Source organism: Camelus dromedarius, chromosome 16 (assembly GCF_036321535.1).
Source record: "Camelus dromedarius isolate mCamDro1 chromosome 16, mCamDro1.pat, whole genome shotgun sequence".
NCBI lineage: Eukaryota > Metazoa > Chordata > Mammalia > Artiodactyla > Camelidae > Camelus > Camelus dromedarius.
The window spans coordinates 49,846,914-49,869,027 of record NC_087451.1 but is presented as its reverse complement, the minus strand read 5'-3'; the positions used below and the strand labels follow the sequence as shown (position 1 = coordinate 49,869,027).

At 51.7% G+C, this 22,114-nt stretch overlaps 1 protein-coding gene across 4 annotated transcripts in view; it reads right to left on the bottom strand.

Annotated features, from left to right (window-relative positions):
- Positions 1-27: 27 nt before the first annotated feature.
- Positions 28-22,114, bottom strand: part of RHBDL3 (rhomboid like 3) — a 43,701-nt gene continuing 21,614 nt past the window's right edge. For 2 of the 4 annotated variants that reach the window (XM_031468298.2, XM_031468299.2), the window contains 5 exons: positions 20,708-20,856; positions 18,903-19,015; positions 13,525-13,625; positions 6,955-7,015; positions 3,427-3,844 (listed from right to left, as the gene is read on the bottom strand). In XM_031468298.2, the coding sequence (XP_031324158.2) occupies positions 3,573-3,844; positions 6,955-7,015; positions 13,525-13,625; positions 18,903-19,015; positions 20,708-20,856 (696 nt within the window). In that variant the 3' untranslated portion in view covers positions 3,427-3,572. Of the gene's footprint in view, positions 3,845-6,954; positions 7,016-13,524; positions 13,626-18,902; positions 19,016-20,707; positions 20,857-22,114 lie in introns of all 4 variants that reach the window. The other 2 variants (XM_064495906.1, XM_064495905.1) reach the window with 1 other exon arrangement.

Genomic DNA, 22,114 nt, shown 5'->3' with positions numbered 1-22,114 from the left:
CAGGCCACTTCCTGAATGACCAATGGCTTAAAGAAAAAAAAGAATCTTTAATGGTATCTGTGCTCAAATAATATGTTACAACAAAAATATACAGAATGTACACAATACAAAAATACTTAGAAACAAACATTGCAGCTTGTGTTTTGTTGTGTTCTCCCACTTACTCAAGTCCTGGGGGTAAGATCTGTGTCTGGCAGTCTTTTAAGGCAGAGGAGTGTTGGCGCTTTCCAGCCAGCACAGGGAGCAACGCGAGTGATGCCAGGAAAGGGCGTCCGCCGCACCTGGGAATCAGCATTATTTGCAAACAAAATTGGACACTGGGGGAGGATCCTGGCTTGGTAAGCAGTGACTCCCCTAATCCTCTGGGCAAGAGTGGTTCTCATGGAAATGGAGAATCCTATTAGCTGGCAAAAGCGTCTCATTAGGGACCTTTTCCTAATTAAAAAACGAGTGATTAATGGTGTCATTAAAATGAAATTTCTCCTTTGAAGGTTTGTTTCCCTTTCCGCCCGTCTCTGTGATTCCTGTTCCGTTTGAGGAGGGAGTGAGTCTAGACTTGCTGACTAGGGAACCCCCAGCTTTCAATCTCTGTATCCAGTGGACGAAAGGCCGGCTAGCCTTTACAAGATTCACTCCACCCTCTGCTTCCCAGCACGCTGGCCACGGGGGTTCGGAGGGGAGGTTGAGGGGTGGAGAATACTGGCTGAGGCAGGAGGGTGGATGGGGATGGAGTGCTGGCAGGTGCTGGGCGCAAAGGGACCTGCTGAGGAGCAAGCCAGGCCCCAAAGAGTAAACCTTCCTTACCAAACAGCTGTCTCCTGGCCCTCAGCTGGAGACCTGGATCATGTGAAGTGGCTGATGTCACCACTGTGTGGCCCTGCTTAGACGTCATAGAAAGACTTATGCTGACTTCTCAGCATGTTTCCTAGAGCCGGTTTATAGGTAAAGCAGTTTGTGCAGTAAATCTGAGTTTGACAGTGCCTCCCCTTAGATATATATACAGGTAGCGCTGTCTCCAAAACACAGAAACTCTGTTTTCCCAACTAGGCAGGGATACAGGGAGAGGGCGGTGGAGGTGGGCTTCAAGGTTGCTTTTGGACAGGGAGCAGCCGGGGCTGGTGGCCTGAGCTGTAGAGGAGGCTCCCTTAGCTTGTCCCAGACCTTGCAGGGCAGGCTTAATAGGATGGGAGATGGGACTTCTGCCTCAGGCAGTCCTTCTCCATAACAGGCTTCCATCTGAAGCCCTGACAAAACTGGGTGCTTTTCTGAGGGCTTTCTAGAACCTTCTGGTTCAAAGTCTTCTCACCCCTGAGAGAGGAAAGCCCCTCTCCAGGCTGCACTGGACAAAACTCTCGGGTGCCAGGAGAAGGATCTGGCACCAGCTGCCCCTGTCCCTCCAAAAGGGGACAGCATGACTCAGGGTTAGCATGGCAGCAGCCCACGGCCCAGGCCCCATTCTCCATCCTCACCCAGGTCTCCCTGGCCCCAATTCCATCTCAGCCCCCTCTCCTAAGAAGTGGACCCTTCCAGCACACCTTTCTCTCAGTAGGGCAGAGAAAGGCTGGCAGGGCACAGACAAGATGCCCCCACTGGTGCAGCTCAGCCGGAGACCTGGGCCCAGCCCCCAGGGCTGGCTGTCATCGGCACAGCATTGGCACACGTGCACTGTGACCTCAAGAGCCATGTGCGGGGACCAGGACGATCTGTTTCTCGTTGGGCAAAGACAGGGAAAGTCTTGGTATAGCCTGGGGGTGATGGGGGTGTCCCTGGGTAGGAAAACCCTGCTCATGTTCAGGTGATTACTGGGGCCAAGAAGACGCAGTGGCCCAAGATCCCCGAATGCCTGGCCCGGCTGACTCTGGAGCTCAGTATACGTAAGGGCTCCAACAGATATGTGGCTGGCAGGAGGTAACTCCTGCCCTCATTCCTGCCCAGACCAGTCCCTCTGCCCCCCAGGCTGTGGTTCTCCTGAGCTGCCAGTGGTTTCCAGAGCAGGAATGGCAGAGTTTGTCAAGTGTGTCCTCCCCACACCCTCCCATCAGGGTCGTTCCCTTGGCCTTGTTTCCCCACTTGTGCAATGGGTAGGGGGCTGGATTTGATCACCTCCAAGTTCCCTTCCAACTCTGAGCACCTGAGTCTGCAGGCTGCCCTCACCTCTGACACTCATCCAAGTACCCAACAATTCTCCAGAAGCAGTTTTCTGTCTGAATCGGAATTCCTTTCACTGCAGTCTCCTGTGCCCCCGACTCAGAAGAACGCGTGGCCTCAACCTTCCTGCTCCAGTCTCTCCTGCACCCCCAAAGCCCCTTCCCTCCTAGGGGAGACAGAACAGAATCTTCTCAGAAAGGAAGGCTATTCTGGATTGGAATCAGAATGGAACCTGGCAAAGGCAAGGAAAACCTCAGCAGCCTGAGGGTCCCCAGAAGGGCTCCAGGTCTCCCTCCCCCACGGCTAGTCTCCCACTGGTCAGCGATTCTCAGGGAAGTGCCTGGGAAGTGGGAGGCACGGGGATGGGAAAGAAGGGGCCAGCTTTGCTCAAAGCAAGGATCCTCGGGAAGCAACCCCCACCCCAGTGTCCTCCCTCTTCTCACACAGACTCCCCCACACCCCCTCACTGCCCCTCCGGGCCTCCTCTGCAGCCTCCAACTGGCCTCACACTGTTTTTCCCATCACATGTGCATCTGCCCACCAAACCACATGCACACACACACACAAACACGCACGCACACACATACTTGAACATCGTCTCTGTAAGCAAAGGACAGGCACACGGCGGGGTCAGAGCACTGGAAGGAAAGGAAAAGACCCTAAAGGTAAAGCAGGGCAGGGATGCTGGGGCACTGGCGTGAGACTTCAGCACTCCGGGGGAAGTCCACAGGTGACGCCCTCCCCCAGGGCGGAACTTGGGGTGAAGTTCATTCTTCCCTCCTACGTGGGTTCCTTTTGCTGGGTACCCCCAGGGAAAGGGTGGGGCCTGGAGTTATAGAATCTCCCTCCTCTGCCCACCCCAGGCACTAGAGGCCACACCCCAGTGCCCACCAACAGGCACGAAAGGACGCCCTGGGCTTCCCCAGGCCCCTTTCTACTCCGGAGCTCCAGACCCAACAGCTATGGAGGGATCATTTCCTGGCCAGCACTTACCTCTGGGCTGGACAAGGGCCCACCTGGCCACCACGGCCTCAGGCTTTCCTTCATTCTTAGGGTCTCTCAGGGTGGGGGATGAGGGAGAAAGCTGCTGCCCAATCTGTGACAAGGGAGGGGACTCCTGAACACATGGGACACACCCAGCCCAAGCGCATGGCCACTCTCACCCCACCCCAGGCCTTTGACCTGGCCCAATGTCTTCAGAACAGTCTAGAAAGACTATGGAAGCCACATCCAACTCCTCCAGCAAGTGCCTTTCAGAAAAATGGCTCCACTGTCTGTGCAAATCTGAATACAAATATCACAGGGGCCCAGCGCCTCCTGTGCTCTCCTCCCGGCCTCACTGCGCTGGTGATGAGAAAAAGAAGCAACTGCTCCTCGCTGATGCAGCGTCTCCCTCCCCTCCCCTGCCAGGGTCCTCCAGTCCCTTAGGGGGGCGGCGGCAGCTTTAAGTCCAGCAGGGTGTAGGCAAAGATGTTCCAGAAGACAGCGAACAGCACGAAGACGGTGTACATGGCCACAAAAATCCACCACAGCGACTGGTCCTGCAGCCTCTGCTCGTAGTTCCTCAGGACCACCACGCCCAGGGTGATGCCCACAGCCACGCCACCCAAGTGCGCCACGAAGCTCGGGTGAGGGCACGGGGGGTAGGCTGATGGGTGGAACCGCAGCCACACGGCCCGCCCAAACTCCATGCTCACTGCAAGGGGAGGAAGCACAGAGAAGTCACAGGAGGGCCAGGGGGTGGGGGCTGAGGGGGCGGCCTTGCACTCGCTCCATCCATCCACCCACTAACTCATTCACTCCCCATCAGGCCAAGCAGCATTCGCTTGATGCGCTGGAGATGTCATCATGGAGACAACAGAGAAACCTCTGTTCTCCCAGAGCTTACACGGCCTGGCAATTGACCAGCATACAATTAAACATGTAAGATAATTTCAGTAAAAGAAACTCTATAGGGGGGAAAAATGGTGATTTAAAATCAATGCCGGCTTTAAAGAAGGGGGATTCTTTAGTTTGGGGAATCAGGCCCGATCTTGCTAAAGAGGTGACATTTGAATATCAGGAGAGGACCCTAAGGAAACTAACACAACATTGTGAATCAACTACACTTCCATTGAAAAAAAAAGGCGGGGTGGGGGAAGGTATAGTTCAGTGGTAGAGCGTGTGCTTAGCATGCACAAGGTCCTGGGTTGAATCCCCAGTACCTCTATTAAAATAAATAAACCCTAATTACCTCCCCCACCAAAGAAAAAGAGAGAGAGGGAGAAGATGCTAAGAAGAACATGACAGGCAGGGAACAGCTCTCGTGCAGAAGCCCAAAGGCCCTCACACCCCTGCGGCCGGAGCCTTGGAGGCTGAGTTCCCTCACCTGTATCAGGTCTCAGCCCCTCTGAACCGGGCTGCACTTTGGGAAACTCAGTAATAACCTCAGTGTGTGTTAGTTCTTTAAAGTTTATCAAGTGGCCTCCTGTACTATCTCAAGACCCTCAGAAGCAGCGCTTCTGTGGGTGGAAGGAAGGGATGAAAGGGGCAAAGGGCAAGGAAGAAATGGAAATAAATGGTCCCAACAAGGTGCTGGAATTCAATCTTAAGAGATTCTAAAACGCCCCCATCCCGCTCTCCAATCTGTCCTTCCGGCACGAACTTCTTGGGTCGCCAATCCAATGAGGATGTTCTCTCTTGAAAGGGCAGATGCTGGGGAGCTGGGCCATCTCATCACCCACCACCCAAAGTCATCCCCACGTGACAGATGAGGAAACCAAGGCAAATGTGACAGACCGAAAGCCTGCGGGGGAATTCTGAGCTTACTCAGTTACCGTTTAATTAGCCAGTGCGCCCCTCTCCACCCTGACCACGCCAGAGGTGCCAGCGCCTCCAGGGACACCACTCCCCCGGGAATTGCCTATGTTCCTGGCCTGGGCCCTGCGAGTCCAGGGATGGCCGATAGATGGCGGAAAAGGAGCAGCCAGGGACGGACACCGTTCCCTCCCCACAGCACCTCCCCTGGCCTGGGCTATCTTCCTGCCTTTGTTTTCCAGGTCCTGGGGGTCCACAAGTGAAGGCTGAAAGGCACTGGTCCCGGCTCTGAAACAGCATTTTAGTTTTTATGATACTTGGAGTTGGATTCTTTTAAACAGCAAGACTTCTGCTTCTGTTCACTTCCTTGCAAACAGACAAATGAGTATGAGCGGACAAGGAAGCCATGCGCCCCCACTGCCCCCCCACTGCCCTGGCTCAAAGAGTCTGTGAATTTTAGGGTTGGAGGGTCCTCTCTGGGATTAGAGATACTCCAACCCCATCCAGGAAACTGAGACCAGAGGGCCTTGGAAGCCATGGGCTATAAGGGGTGTGAGAGCGGATCTGAGTGGGGCCCACCCAGGCCCCTCCTCCATCCCACGTTTGTTCTCGCTCAATCTCCCTCTTCCCCACATAGCAGGTGGCTGACTGGGGCAGTGACAGTCCAGGAGCTCCTGCCTAGCCTGGCTAAAGTACTGGGCATTAGACATGGTACAGGCTGGATCTGAATTCTGGCGCTACCATCTCAAGGTGAGGTGACCAGGGCAAAGAACTTCGCACTCTGAGGCTGTAAGTTAAGCCTGACAATAATCCGCTCTTCAGAGCCGTGTTCTGGGGACTGACGGTGATCTGCATCCCCTCTTCTCTCTTCTGTTCGGACTCATCTCAGAATGAGCCCCTTGGCCTTAGGTCTTACCCCGCCCCCGCTCAACTCCTTCACAGTGCAGCCTGACCAGTCACCTCAGACTCAAAGCTGTCAGCACCTCTCTTGTTTACAGCCCTCTAGTGGCCTCCCATTGCCTTCAGGATGAAATCCAATCTTTCTCTTTGCGTTTAAAGCTCCCCGTGATCTGACTCTCATGATTACTTATACAATCATACACAGACCTGAACCTCATGGGTCAGTTTGGTGAACCGACTTGCCAGCCATGACCCTTCACTCCCTGTCTTTGTTCATGCTGCACCCGAAATGCCCCCTTAACACCCTGTCTACCAGGTGAACACCCGTCTCTTTCACACTCAAAACACCCTCTGTAGGTAGACTGACTTCTCCCAGCAAAGGCCCCATTGCAATTGTTCCTAGGGGCTCATGGATTAGCTACGGCTTGTGAGTCTGCTAAACTGTAAGTTTTAGAGAGAGAGAGAGAGAGAGAGAGAGTGTGTGTGTGTGCGCGCGTGAGCCTTTTTCTGGGAAGGCATCCTGAGCCTCCAACAGGAGATCGCAAAGGATCGACTCCATGACCGAAAAGCGTATTAAGAAGTTATTTTTCTTACAAGGAAAAAATACTTTTTCTATTTCTTCATTTGGTATATGTAGGAGACGATGGATGCTTGCTAAATATACAGTCCTAACCATGTCATGATGTGTGTAAGTCCAGTCATTGTGCCGCAGGGCTGTATGCCAATTACATCTCAATAAAACTGGAATGGAAAACATTTTTTTAAATAAAAATACTGACACCAAAAAAATTTTTTTAAGTAAAAAACAAATAAGAGCAAAAAAAGAGGTTATTTTTTTCTTAGCCCGACCATTAAGCTGGACACGTCCCCCGTGTGCACTTTTCTGTCTGCACGTTACAGGTCAATGAAAAGTTGAAGAAAGGTTAGGAAGCAGCACTGTAGGCCAGACTGTCTCATAACAGCCCCACTTTGTCGCACCCTGTGGACATGTCTCCCTTTGCTTTTTGACCACAAGGCCCTGAAGAGCAAGGACTGTGCCATCCCTACCCGCTCCACAACCCCAGGCCCAGGACAGGGCTCCCGCCTCCAGCCAGCCCCATCAGAACTTACTACAGATCAAGGCCACAGCCATTCGCAGCAGCTTGAATTGACACTTCATGCCTGACCAGTTCTAGGGAAAAAGGAGAGAGAGTTCCATTAGTTCCAGATCAGACCACTCCTCTGCAGATGCATCCCGCTTAGGGAAACCCGACATTAAAAAAAAAAAGGAAAGAAAATCACGTCCATGAAGTCCTGAGTGAGGCGACTGTGGCTTAATTGCAGGTCACACCAGCTTGGCTTTGAGATGTTAGACGATGGAAGGTTTATTACTGGCACAAAAGCTCTTGAGCTGCACTAACAGAGGACAGGAACCTAGCTCCTGCGAGAGGAGAGTCCCGCCTCCTCTATCCGGACAGACACCTGACGGTGGCATCAACTGCTGGGTCCCATGGTCGCACAGGGAGGCAGGATGGCAAACCAAGCCAAGTCCAAGAAGAACCATGATGACGATAAAAGAACTCAAAGCCCTGCATCGGAGGGATGAATGAAGAGAAGCCTCGGGGGTCAAGTTCATTGTTGGCCCTATCAAGTGGGTCACGGTGAAGAAAGGGCACATTCAGTGTAACCTGATAGAGGAAGACTCAATGGATGAAAACTTCAGAGAGAGATTTTTTTTTTTTTAAAGCTCAGGATAAGCTTCCATTTCTAACAAGCAGAGCTGTCCAAGGATGGAATGAGCTATGTGGGGGGGTAGTGAGTTTCCCATCATTCAAGGCTTCAAACGAGGGCTTCGTGTCCCTCCAGGGGGATGCTTTAGAGAATTGGGCATTGGAAAGAGGGGGCGCAGATGGTCTTCAGACGAATCCCTCTTTCCCCTGAGAATCTCCGAACACTCTGAACCTCCAAGGCAGATAATCAGAGTACAATTATTCACCTTACAAAAGAACTGTTGGCTTTACAAAAGACTTCACCACAGGATCCCTTTGAGGGGCACTCCTGCAGTGCTTTCAAAGCACGATTCCATTTACCCAGAAGCAGAAAGGAGCCTGGAATCTCCCTGGAACACGTGAGTCCTAGAGAAGGAGGCAAGTGGGGACAGCCGGGGCTTCTGTCCCTCCACCACCTGCCTCCCCTGCCTGGCCCCAGCCCAGCTCAGAGGCACGTCTCAAATTCCTCTGACATTGAAGGACACATGTGTGAAACTTCACAGAGGCCCTGAACACAATAATAACGCCTATGGATGCTTCGGTGGACCAAGCGGGATGCAGGGAAGCTGCCCAAAGAGGGAGAAATCCTGCCGCACTGGGCTCCGTGCCCATCGCCTCCCTTCTCCCAGTTATTCCTCAGTGACCTGCACGTCCTTCAGCACAAAAGGCAAGGTGGGTGACACACGGCCCCTCTTTAGGTGGGAAAGTCTAAGCTTTGCTGGCTAACGTGTTCTGTGCTAAGTAGATGGCGGGACAATGTTGTCACCTGCTGGCATCTGCCCACAGAGGAGCCTCGCCAGGAGACAGGGAGCAAAACGGGTGTTAGTGTCCTCCACTGGATCTGGCAACCCAGTGCGAGAGAGCTCAGTTTTCTGACAGTGGGTGGCCCCTCAGTTCTTCCCCAGGGTGAAGCTCTAGGGAAAAGAAAGTCTTTGGGAGTTACCTGATAGTCCATCTCCCCCTAAAGGGGACACTTTTGCCAAGAAGCTGACAAAATGGCCTTCCAGCCCCTATGACAGGGAGCTCACCGCCCCTTGGGACAGCCCTGTGAAGGGGCTCTCATCACTGAAAAGTTCTTCCTGCTACTGCCCCGCCAGGCTCTGCCTCCCTTTGATGTCCATCCACAGGCCTTCATTCTCCTTAAAAGTGACACCCACGTTCATAGCAGTGTGAGTCACGATGGCCCCCAAAGTGGAAGCCAGCCAAGTAACCATGGATGGATAAATGGAGAAACAAAAGGTGGGATATGCACACAATGGAATATTACTCAGCCTTCAAAAGGAAAGTTTCTACAACATGCTCGAACCTTGAAGACATGACGTTAAGTGAACTAAGCCACTCACAAAAGGACAAATAACGTTTGATTCCACTTATACGAGATACCGAGTGGTCAAAGTCATAGAGATAGAAGTAGAATAGAGGCTGCCAGGAGCTGGGGGCAGGGAAGAATGGGAGTTGCTACGTGGGGAGCATTTTAGTTTTGCCAAAATGTAAAGAGTTGTGTGGACAGATGGTGATGACGGTTGCACAATATGAATGTACTGACCACACTTAAAAACAAAAGAGATACCAGAAGACGGTGTCTCTCACTGTGTTCCGAGTGGTAACACGGTGGGCAAAGTAAGCCTAGAACGTATTTACTGCTCTCTCCTTCAGCCAAGGTCCAGGCCCTCTCTGGGCCCTATCTGGGACCTGTCTTAAAAAGCACTGTCTGTATTTTGGGTCTGGCAAGACCACGGGTGGGTGGCTCAGAATTCCTTCTTTCTGGCGCCCTCCTTTGAAAATTTGATGACAACAGTATCCGTCTCAATTCCCTACCTTGCGGTTTGTTGTGAAGGTGAAATGAATTTGTGAATTAATATGTGTAAAGCACTAGGAATGCTGCCTGGCATGTGGTAGGAGTCATGTAAGTGACAGTATCTAGACCTGGGGAAAAGATGGTGAGTTTGCCCTGCATAATGGACTTACATCTTTGGACTCTCAATGACCTTGGATGAGGCTGGGGAGCTCCAGTTTTGCCCCACTGCTCCCCAGGCCGGCTTCCTCTACCACACCTGCCAGGCACTGGAAGGCACTGGAGTTTGCCAAGCTGATCCAGTCACACCCTCTGATCTGCACTTGAGGGAAAAAGAGACTGAGGGTCCAGGAGGGCTTGTGCAAGATCACAGTAAGTTAATGTTAAGCTCGATAGGGTTCCCATCCAGGGCTCTGTCCGCCCACACGTCCGAGGCCAGGCCACAGTCTGTCTATCTGTGCTGTCTGCCCCTGCTGGCTGCCCCAGCAGCTCTAGGGCTAAGTGAACATCAGGAGGTGACCAGCCTCCCAGCAGCTGAGGGGTTAACAACCAGCCAGTCACTCCTTTCCACCAGCTGCCTCATCCCCCCATCCCCATGATTCCTCCAATAAAATAAGCACAGTGAAACAACAGGGGAGAAGGAAAAAATCTCACACGAAGCCAGCACTGCTGCAGCTATAAATGTTGAAAAGCCTGAGAGCCCCTGGGGAACAGAGACTTTTTTTTTCAGGTCCTTTACTTTCATTCTCTCCCAGAGCCTAGCAGGGTGAGAAGGTGACTCATCCTCAGCAAACAAGGCAGTAGTAACCAGTCCCCTTGGCGTTTTCCTCACCCAACCAGTGAAGGGCTCAGAGGCTGAAACCAAGGCAGGATACTCCGTTCCAGTGCAGCTTCACACATCCCCAGTGGAAACAATTTCTTGTCAAATCACTTCAAGAAAACCCAACACAGGAAACAGGAGAACATGACACAGATAACTTGGGAGTGATGACTTGTCCTACAGAAGGGTTTTTACTTAATAAAATGAATCTTATCACACAGAAATCTTCCGTGTCTTTTAGACAAGAATCCTTCCTTGTGCTTTGTGATGGTATGGTTCAATCTGTGACAATTTAGATCTCAAACAGTTTAGAAAAACATCTATCGTATGGGGCAAAGTATAAGAAACTATCTTGTATATTTAAAAATGAACACTGCCCCAGGGGCCCTGGCAAAAGGCAATTAATAAATTATTCAATTATGTGTGTCTTTATACTTCCAGTGTTTAAAATAAGAAGTCTTGATTGCTGGTCTTTTATGCCATCCATAAAATAGTTTCTTGATTTAATCCCCTCATGTAAATGACAAGCTTTTTGAAACTCGTAATGTTTTTTATGAAAAATAAGACATACTTTCATTTAAGGCAGAATCTCTCATTTAAATAGAGTCCTGAGAACAGAAGTGTTCAAGATTTTCTATGTCAAAAAGGACACAGAAAAGGACAGATTCTTCTGATGTTTCTCTGACAGACATCAGGTGGGATTTATAAGGATAAAAATTATATGTATAAAATATCTAAACACACACATACATACAGGATCTCCCAGCTGTATGATTTGCCACATGAAAAACATTTTCACATTCACTTCTTTTCACGTCTTTCAACTACCTTGCGAAGAAGGGACTACAGATGAGATAAGGGAGCCCCTGAGAAGTTAAGGAACTCACAGCTAATCAGATGGTGACACCAGTCCTCACATCCAGATTTTCTGGCTATCAAGTCCATGCTTTTTCTCCTTTTTGATCCAATGAGGTGCTTTATTGTGTATACACACACAGACCAAATCTTCACTTTGGAATTAAGAATCAGTGAGGTTGAACCACACGCAGTTGTCAGTGCTTCCGCGCTTCCGACCCACAGACATGGCCGCTTCACGTGCTCTGTCCTAATGGATCTCTGAATTGTCGGGCACTGAGCTAGTCTGGGGAAAGGCAGCCTCTTTAGGAAAGGAAACTGACCTTCTTAAGGAGAAAATGGGTATGTTTCACTGTCCAGTAGGCACTACACAGCTTTCTAGGGGAGGGGGACCCCATGGGAAGCCACGTCCTTCTGGAAGAGCGCCGGGCTCCTGGACGGGACGGCTGATCTCCACCGCCACAGGCCACGGGCTTCTTGCAGAAAGAAGCATAAACAGGAACAAAACTGCTCTCGCACCCCTCTCCTCCACCCACTGCTTCACCCCACGGTCCTGGGTCCTTGGGGTGGTCTGCCCTCACCACGGGGACTTCTGCGACACCAGGGCTGCTTCCCAGGCGGTGGGAAGGGCTGGAAATAGGGCCCGTTATAAACTCCTGTCTGTCTCTTCTTCCCCGCGTTCTTGGACTTGTACTGCTCTGACCCCTTCAACACACAGACACGTCTTGAGGGGAAGGGGAAGGAGGGGCTGGCATCTCCTCCCCCTGCAGAAGGGAATTGGGGCAGGGGGAGGGAGGAGTGGAGGAGGCAGAATTCAGAGGAAACGCTGTGTCTGGGGAAAGCTGTGGCACTGATACAGAATGACCCATTTAAAGGGCCATGTGAGGCGGCCCTGGGCTCCCAGGTGCTCAGCAGACCGAGCCGTACACGTCTGTGTGTAAACACTCACGCGCACAGACACCACACACACACACACACACACACACACAACCCTCACGTGGGCTTCCCCAACCCTGCTGTAGCTCTCCACGCGCTTGCTTGAAGATGCCAAAATTCAGGCAAGTAGCAAGCATCTTCAATGTCTGTCTGTCTCGCCTCTCTCTCCCTTTCTGTCTGCCCCTCTCATGCTCTCTCTCAGTGTACAAAGGGGACTTCGGTGAAAAGAAAGGCGCTGGTGTTGAGGAGCAGGCCAGGTGAGAGTGGCAATAATGAAGAAACGGGAGAAGTCAGGAAGCCCACAGACCGCTGTAACTGAGCATTCGCACACCCGCCACGTGGGGGGCCGTGGGACGGAGGAGGGACGTGAGAGCAAGAGGATCCCGAAGAGAAGTTATGCCTTTTCTGGACATTGTCCCTCTCTCTCCCCCTCCCTCCCTTCCTTCATCAGAATTTAGCGGGCGCCGTCTGCCAGGTGTCCAGCCCTATGCCAGGCACTGGAGAAACAGATGAGGAAGACCTGGGCCCTGCCTGGAGGCTCCTGGGCCAGTGGGCACATTCAGCAGGGTTAGTCAAGTGCTGCCAGTGACTCCTCTTTCGGCCTCCAAACTTCAGACTGCTTCCAAAAGAAGGGAACAGTTCTCCTTGGCCTCCTCCAAGATTATCAGATTGCTTCCAATTTCTTGCCTTGAAGATCCTGTCCCCACTCTGCGTCTACCCCGTACTCTTCTGCAAGGAGCAGGGAAGGGTAACACTTATACTGAGTGGTTGTTTTCACTTTATCTCATTTATCCTAACTCATCCCATTTCACAGATGGAGAAACTGAGGCACAAAGCAGTGAAGTCATTTGCCCCAGGTCACTCTCTAGGAAGTGGGTAGCTGGGATTCAGATCTAGGCTGAATGACAGCCCCACTCAGCTTTTAAGCAAGACTGCCTTTCAGGAACAGGTAGGGAAGGGCATGAGACAGGGAATGACGGTGCCCCATTGTAGTGAACCTTCCACACTTCAATGGTTGCCAGGAAATGTGGGTTCAAGTCCCGATTTGGCCACAAACTTGATTGTGACTTTGGACACATCACTTAAGTTCTCAGAGCCTTCTTTCCTATTTGAGAATTCTGATAAAGTCATCTCTAAGGTCCCTTTACTTTGAACAATCTGCGACAAACAACAATTTTCAATTCATAATTGAATTACAATTATGATGCGTGCTAGTGCTCCAGGAGTTTAACTTTTTCAAGCCAGTGAATAGGAAAGAGTTGAAATAGGGAGCTGGGCAAATTCATAGGCAAAGCCATGGCTGGAGAAAATACGAATCATATATGGAAAGACTGCATCAGAAGTGGGCCAGCAGAGCGTGAGGAGTGTCCTTGAACTTGGCTATCAGCTAGGGCCGTCTGGGGCTTGCCAAGCCTGAGCTGGAGTGTGGACGAGGATCTAAAACCAAGCTCCAGCGGATTAATGCCCGGGCCCAGAGATGGCAGAGGGGAGGCCAAGAAAGGCCCGCCGGGACAGGAAGTGCTCACCATCACGATGTTGGCCAGATGAGCAGAGACGAGAGCATACACCCCTCCAGAGGAGCCCACGACCGGCGCGGTCATGTCAGCCACAGACACCGCCAAGGACCCTGGTGCAGAGAGAGATGGAGAACTCAGGGATGCTAGAGTCAGCTCCCCATCCCAAGTCCCAGGCCCTCAGATGCTGCAGCCTCAGGGCTGAGACCCCAGGGCAAAGGCTCCCTCTCTTCTTCCTTTGATCCCCTGTCACCTTGGAGCCTCCTGGAAGATTCATTTACGGCTGAAAGAACCGTTTGGTGCAAACTTCTCCTTCTACAGACGAGAAGCAAAGGAGGGAAGGGACTTGCCCAAAGCAGAGCTGGGACTGCAGCCCAGCTCACCTGCCTGGCTGCCCAGCTCTGCCTTGCCTTGGGCTCTCTCACAGTTTCGAGCAGCAGCAACAACAGTAGTAGTAGTTACAGCAGAAACAGCCACCGCTTGCGGGGCACTGTGTATCAGACATTGGTCTTACGTCCATCCTTCCCTTTGACCCTCAAGATTGCCCTCTGAGGCCAGCACTAGCAGCCTCACTGCACAGATGAGAAGGCTGAGCCCTGAGTCATGGGGAGGAAGGGCTGGAGCCAGGATGTGAGTCCAGGTCTGCCTGACACGGAGCCCCTGTGCTCTTAGCCTCTGTAGCAGCCACGCCCCAAGCTGGGACCGAGGTCAACCTCCACCCTTGTTCTCTCTGCTCAACAGCATCCAGAAACCTGCTGAGCACCATGTCCAACCGAGTGAAATTACAAGAGGCCAACGGGATCTCCACAGCTGGAGGGAAAATGTCCTTGAAAAGTCCCAGGGAAGAGAAAAAGATGATGTCACCCTCTCTGGGGGAAAGGAAAGGTACAGACTGTTGGTCGGGGGATGACAAACTTTTGTCCTGGGAGGGAAGCCGGGCAAAGAGGAGATGGGAAATGTATTGTTCTGGTCTCATTTAAGTGTGATCAATGCTTTGGCTTCCAGGGAAAGACATGGGAGACTAAAAATAACTGGGAGGTAGAACCCAGGGCTCAGAGGATGAGAGGTGGCTGGCCCGGGTGAGTGTGCAGAAATCACCACTGGAAAATGCCCGCAGGCTCATGAGCCAATTAGCTGCTGCCTGGGTGGAGAGAGGAACAGGCAGAAGGCCAAATTCTGCAGGTTCTGTAGGGCCGGAGGGTCCACTACTTAGCAAGAAGCTGAGCCCAGCCTGGGAACCAGGTACCCGACACCCTGGGCCTGGGGAACCCCTGCAAGGTCATCTACTTTCTCCCCACCTTGCCACCCCACCTCCCCAAGCCCCCACAGACAGCTCTCAAGGCTCCTCGGCTCATGGAGCTCCTTCCAGGAAGAGGTCCTCACAACAGATTCTTAGCTTCAAGGCGGGGGATGTCATCTCTCAGGAAAATACAAACTGTCATGAACTAAGAAATCCCAAGTCCTTCTCCCCTCCCAGGGCAGCTATAAATCTTTCTTCTCCCCTTTCATGCCTCGCCTCCGGCTTTAATTAGGTATTGATCTATTGTCAGATAACTTTTTTTTTTTAACTGACTAGCCACAGGGTCAGCCATATATAACAAGAAAAAAAAATCCCAGGGTGGCAAACAGGCAGGCCGCGGGATCTGCATGACAAAGGATTCCCACGCTCTCCTGGCGGGGCTGGCTGAGAAGGCTGCACTGCCGGGCTGCAGAGGGCTGGCTGCCCAGCCTCTCCTCGTTAATTAACGTCTGGACAGAGGAAGCCCCAGCCTCCCTGGGCTGGCCTCTCTCCTCCATGTGAGTCCCTACAAACCGGCCAGGATTCTGCTCCCTCAGCCTCCCTGGCATCAGGGAAGCCCCCAGGGTCCAGCCTCCACACACTGACCTTTCCGTCACCCTACCCATGGATGGGAGTCCTGACCCTAGGGCCAGAGGTCAGCAGGGATCATGGCAGGAGTACAGAATGAGGGCGTGACTGGCTAGCAGTGTGATCTCGGGTACAGCTCCTGAATTCTTTGGGCTTCAGTTTTCACATTTGTGAAATGAGGAGGTCTAAGGCTCTCTGAATTTTGAGCAGTGAGATCCTCTTTTCAAAGGAAACCTGACCCCCACCCCTACCCCACGGAGCAGAGCACAGAGAGTCATTCTGGCTGAATGGGAGGGGGGCCTGGGAATAAAGTTTGCCACCCACTGGAGGGGACCTCAAGGTTCCTTCCAGATCAGAATACAATAATCCAAGCCTTGGCCTAAGATCCAGGGCCTGAGGTTCGGATCCTGGTTACACAATCTGGAAGGTAACGGTCAGGACCCACCTGCCCTCCATTTGCGGCAGGAAGACTTTCCTAAAGTGACTGCAGGTTAGCCCTGGCCTAGAGGGACTGGGAGAGTCAAGTGTAAATGTGGGCATATACACGTATCAACAGAGTGAGACAGGCCACCCCAGGGCAGGAAGCTTGGGCCAGGCACGACTCCTGATGCATCTAATGGATGACGTTCGGCAAAGGCCAGTGTGACCCACAGAGCTGGTTGGGGCAAAGGAAGAGGAGAGAAAGGCAAGCCAGAGTGGCGCGCCACACCTCTGCATGGCAGCAGATCAAAGGACCGGTGCTGGTCCGGGCTGTGAATCACCCCACCAAAACACTGGATCCACGCCAGCATGGGGCTAGATTGGTGACTTTGCCGTAATGCCCATAATGTCCAGCCTGGGATATTTAAAGCAGGTGTTTTTCAGCATCTCCCTTGGCCATTAAAAAAAAAAAAATCCAAATAAACGTCAGCAGAACATCTACCTTTAAGCAACATAACTTTACTTATGTATGTATTCTTTCATTCAGTCTACAACTGTTTGTTGCTTAACATGTGCCAAACCCTGAGCCAGGCTTAGGGATGCACTCGTAGCTTATAAGCTATGTAGCTTAGGATAAAAGCTTGGCAGAGCAGTGAAGATACTGGTTTTTAAGGTATTTCATCTGTCAGCCCTGTAACTGTTAGCCGGAAGTGAGATACATACATATTGGCTTGAATTCAAGCATGGGGCGGAGGAAGGGTTTCCACTGCAGTCCTAGGATTTCTTGGCTGGGCAGCTGGTGATTTCACCCCTGAACCATCTATAAAATGAGAGTGTCGGCACCCTGATAAGACTGTTGTGATGAGAAGAGGAGATCACACACGTGACCCCTTTATCACATGCCTGGACTATCGGATGTGCTCGGCAGAGGTCAGTTATCGTTGTGACAAAATGCGACGGCCTTGGATTTGGAATATTTTCACCCTGGGAGGCGGGGAGAGTTGCCTCTCTCATTCCTGTCTGTTAAGACCTCCTGTGCCCGATGTCTATTAAGACCTCCCTTAGGTTTCTGACACCTATCCACACCAAGGATAAGGTCTGCCTTTTGGTTCCTGTAATACTGTGGCGGTGGTTTAGAGCACAGCCTTTGGGGTCAGACAGTCTGGGATTAAAGCCCAGCTCCACCCCTTATGACTGTGTCTTCTGGAATAAGTCACTTAGCTTCTCTAAAGCCTTGGTTTCTGTATCTGCAACAGGTGGAGAGGAAGAGTACCTGCCTCAGGGGGTTGTTGTGAGGATTAAATTTGGCCCACACAGGGCAGGCACTTGGTAACTACTGGCTCTCGGTCAGGGTCTGGCTATCTGAACGGGTCCCCCTTTTGAGGGGGGACGCACATGGAGTGGAGAAGGAGGAAAGGGTGCAGGCAGATCAATCAACTCAGTCCTGGAGATCAATGGTATGACATGTGGTGACCAGAATGCCCTCTGCTCTGAAGGCAGAGTGACTCAGGTAGAGCGGTGCACGTCATTTGCTTTGCAATGCAGCCCCACACCCTCAGGTCTAGATGGCAAGCCCCCTCTGCCTGTACGCCATCCCCTTCTGCGCTGGTATCACTGGGAAGGGATGCCTGCACTGGGTATCAGTGTCTCCCCGCTGGGTATCATCTAGTTCAAGGCCTGAGTCATCTTGAATCTTACGTTTCTCTTCGAGGCTACTGGCACTCCCATCTAATTGACTACTAACTGCAAGTGTTACGAGCATCTTTCCTGTTCCTCGCCATTAACCATCTGGGGCTCTGAGTATGTAGGTGCGGAAAATGTGGCTATAAACCCCCAGATGCAGACACTCAGAGTGTGTGTGGGTGGCTGAGTAAGTCTGGCACACAGAGATGCGCATCAGACCATTGGATGCAGAAGGTGCTGGATTCTGGGAGAAGCTGGTGTGGGTGCTGTCCAAGGTGTGCAAGGTCTAAGTTTTTAACCTCCGCACAGAAGGAGAGAAGGAAAGGGCACTGGGCCAACCTCCCAGGCTGAGGGTTCACAAATTAGCAGACCAGCCTCTCATGGGGTGGGGTGGGGTGGGGGGGTGGGGGGTGGGACCCTTCCCTCTTTGATTCCTGAAGCCACTTCACTGACTCCCAGGGTCCCTGCCTGCCCATTGTTTACAAGGCCGATGCTACCCTGCTCTCCTGATGACAACTTTAATGCCACTCAGAAAGGATTAAGATCTTACTTAAACATACACACAAAGCTCCCTTGGGCACAGCTGTCAAGGTAAAGAGCTGAGGCGGCAAGCCTTGTTAAAAAAAAAAAAAGAAGCCAGCAAAAAAGTTGGAAACATCACGAGGGAGATCCCTCTGTGGAGAAGCCCAGTTGGTGCAGACTTTTCCTGCAGAGCTCTGCTCTGCTCCCCCAGCTCATCGCAGCCCGCCTCCCCTCCCTCGGGGGCGGGGGCTGGGGGTTGGCCGCGCTCCTCAAGGCCACAGCGACTGCTGTGATCACGCGCCACGTGAGCTGGGTCAGCCAGGACCCCAGACTTGTCCAGCTGGCCCGGATGCTCACTGCCTCCTGCCAGGCAGCGGGTTCCTCAAGGGCCAGCCTGGGCAGACGCTAGGTCCCCCTTCGGGGACAGTTGCCAGCCTGGCCAGGGGAGGTACCTGGCTCCACCTACCCCTTGGATGTCCTCACAGGGATCTCACTGCCCTAGGATGGCTTAATTCACTCTACCTCACCCCACCCTCCCACACTCGACATGCAGGTCGCATTACTTTCCTCCTAAAGCTTAACGGGGCCAAGAGAAGTTGAGGCATTTCCCCAAGCTCACACAGCGACAACACAGAAGTGTAAAGACTGAAACTCCAGTCTGTCTGTTCCAAACCCTGTGCTCTGTCCCCCTTTGCTGCTACACGCCTCCCTTTCTGCGTGGCGGTCCCCTTTCCAGCCTCCCCTGAGAGGCAGGGAGATGTGCCCAGAGGTCCACTCTAGTCATCAGGAGCCTCGGTGATGAGGGTCCTCTGGCAGCCTGGGGCTTGCTCGACCCCATGGGCTTTCCCACCCTCCCTGGGGAAGTTTACCCCTGTGGACACGGGGCCCAGCTGCCTACCTGCCACAACGCCGGCCACGTACACAAGCCCGATGCGGGTTGCTCCGTGCACCATTTCCAGGGGCACCCCCACCAGGAGCTGCAGTACCACGTTGAGTCCCAGATGTTCTATCCTGTACGGAGAGACCACATGCATGCATGCATGCATGCATGCATTCAGCACGCCAAGACGCTGGAGACCTAGTAGTGAAGAAGACCTTACACCTGCCTTTGAGAAGCTCACAGTCTGGGTGGCGGTGCGAAAGGGAGGGGAGGAATTACAATGCAGACAGATCATCTTGGAAAGAGGGTTCCTTCCACACCCTCCCCACCAGTCGGGACAGGAACACAGGTATGGGGCCTGGGTGGTGACTGGCAGTGTCTGCACTTGCCAGAGTGAGAGGGGCCAACCATGGGCAAGATCCAGCAACTCCATCAGTTGACACAAGAGAAGCTAAGGCTCAGAGAGGGGCACTGACCAGTGTAAAGTCACACAGCTGGGTAGTGGCTGGGCTGGGGCCATGGCCCAGGTCTCTGATGTGCAGGACCTGCTCCATTATCCAGGCCACTCAGTCACTCTGGCTTGCTACTATATTTGTAAGAGCTACTGATATTTAAAGAGAAAGATGTTTTCCAAACAAGTGCAAGCATGAAAGATATCTCGTAGAACTTAGTAAATCAAAGTTGTCCCCCAGTTCCTGCTGCATCCAGATTCTGGCTCATGAGAAAATGGAAGCACAAAGTGGCCCCCCACCTCCTCTCCTAAGCCCCGTGAGGTCGAGGCCAGGACACAGAAGGCAAGGCAAACACCCCGGGCCCACCATCTCCTTAGGCTCAGAGTGGAGACATCCGTTGGCAACCATCGCGATGTCTCCTCACCCAAAGCCCCCTCCCCAGCAAGTGCAGCCAATTAGGGGTGGCTCTTGTGCCCGCTTTAGAGGCTCAGTGGGAAGGGAGTCTCACAGTGGAGCTTCTTCTTGGCCACTATAGGTCTTTCTGCCAAGGAAAGGGAATGATGGAGCCATGGGGGCCAGGGTGACCCTCTGCCCATTTGCAACCCCAGGAACAGGCACCCCCAGGGCTTTTCCCAGGCTAACAATGAGCTCCTTCACTTCTCTAGAGACTCGGTAGAAAACAATGGAGAGCTCTCGTGTCTGAGGACTCTGATATCCCAACTCCACGCTTCTCCTACATAAAAACAGTCTCCAGCCAAGATCATGCTCTTCAAGGGACTTGGAGCTGGGTGGGCACCTGGCCAGCCAGGAGGTCCTTATTGTGGGTAAAAGGCACCAGTGAGAACTGACTGCACTCTAGGCCCCAAAAGAGGCCACGTGGCTCCATAAACAGAAGCAATAAGCATTGCCAGAGTGCCTCAAGAAGACTAACGTCACCATATATGGAGATCTCCTTGCAAGGGAGGTGGTTTCAATAAAACTGTCCTTTATTTCACTTATGGGGGCACTCACACACACAGTTTATGGACAATGAACCTGGTGGCTGACCACATTTCCCTCTTTGCTTTGGCCACTAGGAAGCTCAGAATAAATCTGTAACCCACTTCTAGCAAGTATACAGAATTACATGTGTATGTGTGTGCTGATCTCACTGCTGGCTTTTAGCATCCTCCTCCCTCTGTTTCCCTTTGCCCATACCCTCTTCATAATTTACTCATATGTTTTGGTATTAGATGAGTTTCAAGGAGCTGCTCAAATCCTGTGTCCGGGTAGAATAAAAATAAACTAAAAAATATATTTCAATCCAGGCTAGCTGGACCACTTATTCTCCCATAGGGACTCCTGACAGAGTGAAAGAAGACAGGCACTCACCCTGCATGCATGAAGATGTATGTCAGGTAACGCCAAGCCTGTGCTCGGAGCTGTGGATGGTAAACCAGTGAGTTCTTCAGGTATCGTGGGTGGGTGACCTGCAGCACAAATTGGTCCAGCGACACCCCATTATAGAGGAAAAAGGCAACCTGGATGAAAACGCAGGAGGAAGAGAGCCCATTACAAGGTGCAGAACTGCCCACGGATGCCTCTTGTGCTAACACCTGGAATCCCGACGGAAGCTGTCGCCTTTCCGTCGCAGAGAATGAGGGACACTCCCATGACCAGCACCCAAGCGTGTGTTCCACCATCTCTCACCCCACTTCTGTTTGATTATTTTGTGTTAAAATTTCACAAAATGGTCTCATGGTCTCTCTCCACATTACCTTGGTGCTAAGCAGGAAGAATTTGCAGGATTTTAAACTTTAATTTCAGTAATAACTCACATACCCACTTGAGGGGTGAGGCCATTGCACCTAAGTTGATTTTTTTTAAAAAAAAAAACCTGTAGTAAAATACACAAAAAATTAACCATCTTAACCATTTCTAAGTGCCCAGTTCAGAGGTAGTAAATACATTCATAATGTGCAACCATCACCACCATCCATTCGGACAACTTTTTTTAATCTTGTAAAACTGAAAGAAACTCTATACTTGTTAAACGTTAATTCTCATTCCCCCCCACCCCCTGGCCCCCTGCAACCACCATTCTACTTTGTGTCTCTATGAATTTGACTCCTCTAGGGACCGCATGTAAGTGGAATCATACAGTACTTGTCTTTTGTGATTGGTTTATTTCACTTAGCATAATGTCATCAAGGTACATCCCTGTAGCATGTCGGGATTTCCTTCCTTTTGAAGGCTGACTAACATTCCATTATACGTATCTGCCTCTTTTTGTTTACCCACCTGTCGATGGACACTGGGGTTGCTTCCACCTTTTAGCTATTGTGAATAATGCTGCAATGAACATGGGTGTACCACGATCTCTTTGAACCCTTCCCTGCTTTCAATTCTTTGGGCTACATGCCCAGAAGTGGAATTGTGGGATCACGTGGTCATTCTAGGTTTAATATTTTGAGGACCTGCCACACTGTTTCCCACAACGCTGAACCATTTTACATCCCCGCCAACAGCGCCCAAGGATTTCCACTTCCCTGCATTCTCACCAACACTCCGCATAAGCTGATTTTGAAGATGACTGAGCATATTTGTTGAAGCCCTAAAAAGGGTGTTTATTTTAACTACATTTTTTTCCCCTGGAACTCGTTCTAGAATGCATAATTCATGTCCCTTTGTTCTAATCTTAAGGATGCCTCAGGTGTTGGTCTGGGCTAGAGGAATGATGTCTTCTCCAGCAACTGATGGTGTTTTCGCTCCTATACTAAATGACCCCAAATTCTTGCG